Below are 5,000 nucleotides of genomic sequence, written 5' to 3' on the forward strand. Positions count from 1 at the left end.
ACAGAGTGATTATTTCTTTTCTAAGGATTTCACAAGGCAGAAACTGCATATGTCTAGAAATAGTTGTTATTTTCTTAGCTGGAAAGTATTCCAGACTTAGAAATTGTTCAAACTCAACATTTGGATCTCTGTCTCTCCATCTTTTGGATATGCTTTCTATAAAATATCAGTAGTTGTTTGTTGTATTTAGATTTTGTGTGCTGAAAATTACATCCTGAATCCCTATCAGTCTCTTTCTCTGAACAAAAGTTAACCAAACTAAAGCAGCGGGAGCAAGTGGCCAAGACAAAAACACCTAAGCCAAACCAAATCTAAACAGGAATATCCATAATATTGACATGCAGTTGCAACCAGAGTCAATGCATTGCCAAGTTTTTCTTTTGTCTATCAGAAGTTATGCAAAATTCATTCCCAAGAAAATAGTAACATCTATACAGCCAGGTCATTCTATTTCATAAAGCTATCTGTATAATTATTTCCCACATTTTCAGTTGTGTGCTTAAAAATACTAACTGTAACATAATTTCATTTAGAAGCATACAAATCACAATTTGGTTTAATCAAATAACATTGCATGGCTTATAATGTAATTAAAAAGTAATCTCATATATTTCATGTAAGAACCTTCAATGACTACTAGCAAGTAAAATGATGAATCAACCTTCAGAAACCTCCTTAATTTGAATATGCCAGGGTTTTATTCTTTCAGGTAAGAACTATTTTAATTGTCATTAAACAAGCAAGTGATACATGACTTGACAAATATTAAAACAAGTACACTCAATTATTAATTTGCACTGTTCACTTTTAAATGCAGCAAATATCTCATTAATTTAATTTTAGGTGCCCACCAGTTTATATTGCATTTTACAGTCTGGAAGGCAATTTACTAACTGGCAATTACATACAGAATGATTGTTAATTCTGCTCCTAAGTGCTAGCTGCTTGAAAACTGTTACGTCTCTCTAATTTCTGACCTTCTTACAACAAGGGTGAGGTACATGGGGAATACCGAGGACTAGCAGAGAAGAGCTGGACATGTCATTTGTGACTCATTCTTTTAATTCACCGTGCTAATCAACTGAACTGCCACAATCTCCCCAGGTAATTGTATCTTTACAATAGTTGAAAGCAGCAGGCTAAAAGGCATAGATAGATGGCAACAGACCTTGCCCATCCCTCTGAGAAACAGCGCAGCAATCGCACTCCATGTGACTCATAGAGTCTGGAGTATGGGGTCTTTTAAATGGGGTAGTTTTATATCAACATACACATATCATTTAAATGCCTCAACTTCTGTACTTTGGAAGTTTCTTTTCCACACGACACCCTTGTTTCATTCTTCTGCAGCTTTATTGCCTTTTGTTCCACCTCATGCTGAGAAGGTTAAATGTTAGAATGCCAAGCCAGACTGCAAGCATGGTGGGATGCTGATGAGAAACAGATGCCCTGGGGATTCTACCCCTCCCTCTTATGGGACTACATAATTTTCATATTGTGAAATACAGTGAAGTTTGGCTCAGTTTTCAATGGTGAGCGTAATTTCCAATGATTATCTCATTGTCCCCATCAATTTGGGGGCAATACAAATCAGACTGAAGTTTCCAGGTCAGACAGGCTCTGACCTTACCCTTCCTCTTACTTTCTGTAGCCACGTAGAACCTGAAACGTGTAGTAACTTGTAACTTTTTTATTTGTATGCTTCCAGTAAATTAATTGCAGACAGAGCAGTTTTAGTAACTTTGATTCTCTGAAACGTCATTCTTTCACATCTCTTTGACTTCTTGTGAAAGGGACAAAGAATTCATTGATCATTATAAGAGTGTGGATTTTAAACAGTGGGAAAGTTGACGTGAAAAAAACTAATCAATATGTTAAATTCACCTACTAAGGCTGGATCCTCATCAGTACATGCAATGTCATCAGAACTATTAATTTAGTTTTGAAGTTATTAATCGTTTTGAACTTATTAATTGCTGTTTTTAAAAACAAAACAGTCCTCTACAAATATTGCACTTCCAGTCTAGATCCAGGGTAAGGTCTGCTGCAGAAATTATAGTGAAATATGTCCTTACATACCTCAACTGACTCTCTCTCTCTCACTCTCTCTTTCTCTTTCTCTTTCTCGCTCTCTATAAATGTGTGTATGTGTGTTTTTAATCATCTTGATAACTTAACTATTTAAAGCATAACAACTAGGTTAAGATCTAAACAAATAAATTATGATTTATCTCAATGGAAATTTTTCAATAACCTATTGCTGCTATTTTGTCATGAGGTTACTGGAAGGCTTTCAAGTAACTTACTGTTGGTTGATTGTGACTTACATACATATGCATTTGAAGTCTGGGGCTCAGTCATTTCTGAACACCAGGATGAAACATTTTAGGAATTTAGGATTTAACTAGAATTCTAAGCACAGGCATTTGTTCCTAACCAGACTGATGGCAAAATGGTGACATAATGCTCCACCCTTTCGCACTTGTATTGTGAAATCACATGCAACTATGGAAGGGGCAGAATTTGCATTTAAATATCATGCTGCACGGTCATTACTTGTCCCCTCCTGTAGAAACCTGCATGTGGGATCCAGGTTAAAAAATCAGCCATGATTTTTTAAGATGTCCACAATAAAGACACATAATACTTAGTCAAGTATATAGTCTGATGTATACTATAACCAGTCTTTGCCCATGATTTCTTTTAAAGTCTGATGTGTATTCTTGTTAAAATAATAACCACAGACCATTTTATAATTAATTCCAAATCTTTTCAAATGGGACATTTGGTAAAAAAGTGCTATTCCAATATATTTTCAATCTTGTTGTCATTTTAAGATATACACATTTTCTCTGCTCTACCATTCTTATTTTCATTCATTCTGTTTTTTCCCCCCTGATCCTGCCCTTTATATAGAAACTCTTTAAATGGACATACCAACATTCTGCAGGAATCATATATGACTTTCAGTGCACAACTGCCCACCATAGCCTAAAATGTGCTTAATCCTGTTTTAGATTGTGTAGCATACAAGTCTGAACATAACACACTTGGTCATTCCACTATACCAGCATTTCAGAAATATGCACCCTCAGTTTGTCCTTGGTCTTCCACATGTCATGTATGATTAATAAATAAGTATTTTACATTTGGGCAGTACTTTGGATCTGAGGGCAAAAAGATATTCAGTTTACGAGGGAGTGCAAACATAACACCATAAATCAGCTGTGTCTTTTCCTGGGATCATGCATCCCAAGAAAATATGTATTTGGTTTAAAGATGGGGCTATATACGTGCCCGTTGGTACCAAAGACTCTTTTTATTTTCAAATCGGTACCCTAAAGAATATCCAACATGGAATCGTCACAATCAATTATTACTTCCCTTACTTTGGATATGTGTTCCTGTGTTCATCACATGTCATCAATGCTTTTTTATAGATGTTTACCTAATTCTTTATCTAACAATTCTAATCTAATATTTAGGAAAGATGTTTGAGAAAGTCCATTTCACATTCATTCTGACTAAGTCTCTGAATTACTTTTTGAAAACTTAAACACAAATTAAATACACATTAGCTAATATCATGCTGCCCTCTAAACTATAACAGAATGTATACATACTTTTTATACACTTCTAATAAATACATATTTTTAGACACACACACAATGTACATTTAAATTGCTCATAAACCTCTTACTCTGGAATAAATCTATCAGAATCAGTTCAATTATTCTGGATCAAGTGGCTGGATAATTTAAAATATGAAAGTGACACTTTTTATCTCAATGAAAAACTCTGCTGGAGATATGTTTTTAAGTATTACATACCCAGATTTAATATTTCCCATAGCCATAGAAAGCTTGCCAATAAAAATCTCTCCCTCACACACACACGCACAGACAAAATATACATATGAACAGCACAACTCGTAAACTATTGTGTACATTATTGATTACATGCTCCTCCTGACGAAATTGTCAGTAGAAAAAATTATTATAATTTATGTCTACATTTGCCTTTTCAATCTAGTATGTTATTTGGGTTATTTTTTAAAGTAAAAAATAGTTTACATTCAAAGAAGTTACAGTAATACACATTCATAATAATTACTGTAACTACAGTTGGTACCCACAATATTTACAGTGAGGTCTAAGCTTATGAGATATTTTGTTGTTAAACAAACATATTTAAAACATAATATTCTGTAATCACAGACCACAGTATGCATTCATTAATTTGAACAAAATGTAAACTTGACTGTCTTACTGAGGCTCAAAATAGTTTGATTAACTCTTTCAGAGAATGCTATGTCTTAAGCCTGCACGTCTATATTCTATAGTAACTTGGGTCAGAGAAGATATGTATCTATAACTGTAGCTCTGTAAAAAGAGTTTTAACATTTATTTTTTGCTATGTTATGGAGTTAGGTTTGTTGATACCGCATTAGTCCGTATAAAATTTCTGTAGAGCCTAATTAATTAATAAATAAAACAATAAGCTTTGTTTTAAATTAAAATGTACTTGGAGTGGAATTTTTTTTTTAAAAAAAATATTTACTCTGAATAAATACAGAGTTAGTGGAATATGGAGTTTCTTTCCTGATGCATTTTGAGATTGACTCATCATTTTAAAGCTATTAACAGAAAAGGACAAATCTTTCAGTTTTCCTGCATCCTTAAAACATGCAACATTCAACTCAGACGTATCAAAGAAACAGTTACCGGTATAGACAAACCGTCCAGGAGCACCTTTACAGAACTGTTTGGACTTGTAGGAAAGGGTTACTTCAACAACTCCAGGAATGTGCCGTGGTGGAGTTTGAACTCTGATGGCATGGGGCGTTATCAGCTATAAAAATTATGTAATAAACACAATTTTAGTCAAAAGTATAGTGATAATACTCACATTTCTCAGTATGATAGAATTAGCAGAATGAGTCTAAATTGGACCACCTTATCAAAATGCTGCTGTCTTGCTGTTACACCACAAGATAAGGA

The 5,000-nt window shown here is 34.0% G+C and overlaps 1 protein-coding gene across 6 annotated transcripts in view; it reads right to left on the reverse strand.

Moving 5' to 3' along the window:
- Window positions 1-5,000, reverse strand: part of EBF3 (EBF transcription factor 3) — a 186,123-nt gene that overhangs the window by 46,623 nt on the left and 134,500 nt on the right. For all 6 annotated transcript variants that reach the window (XM_088131686.1, XM_088131683.1, XM_088131685.1 and 3 more), the window contains exon 10: window positions 4,725-4,851. In XM_088131686.1, the coding sequence (XP_087987812.1) occupies window positions 4,725-4,851 (127 nt within the window). The remainder of the gene's footprint in view (window positions 1-4,724; window positions 4,852-5,000) is intronic.

This window comes from Python bivittatus, unplaced genomic scaffold, assembly GCF_059951505.1.
Source record: "Python bivittatus isolate LINGU-HERP-01145 unplaced genomic scaffold, Pbiv_v1 ctg000980_np1212, whole genome shotgun sequence".
In the NCBI taxonomy this organism is placed as follows: domain Eukaryota; kingdom Metazoa; phylum Chordata; class Lepidosauria; order Squamata; family Pythonidae; genus Python; species Python bivittatus.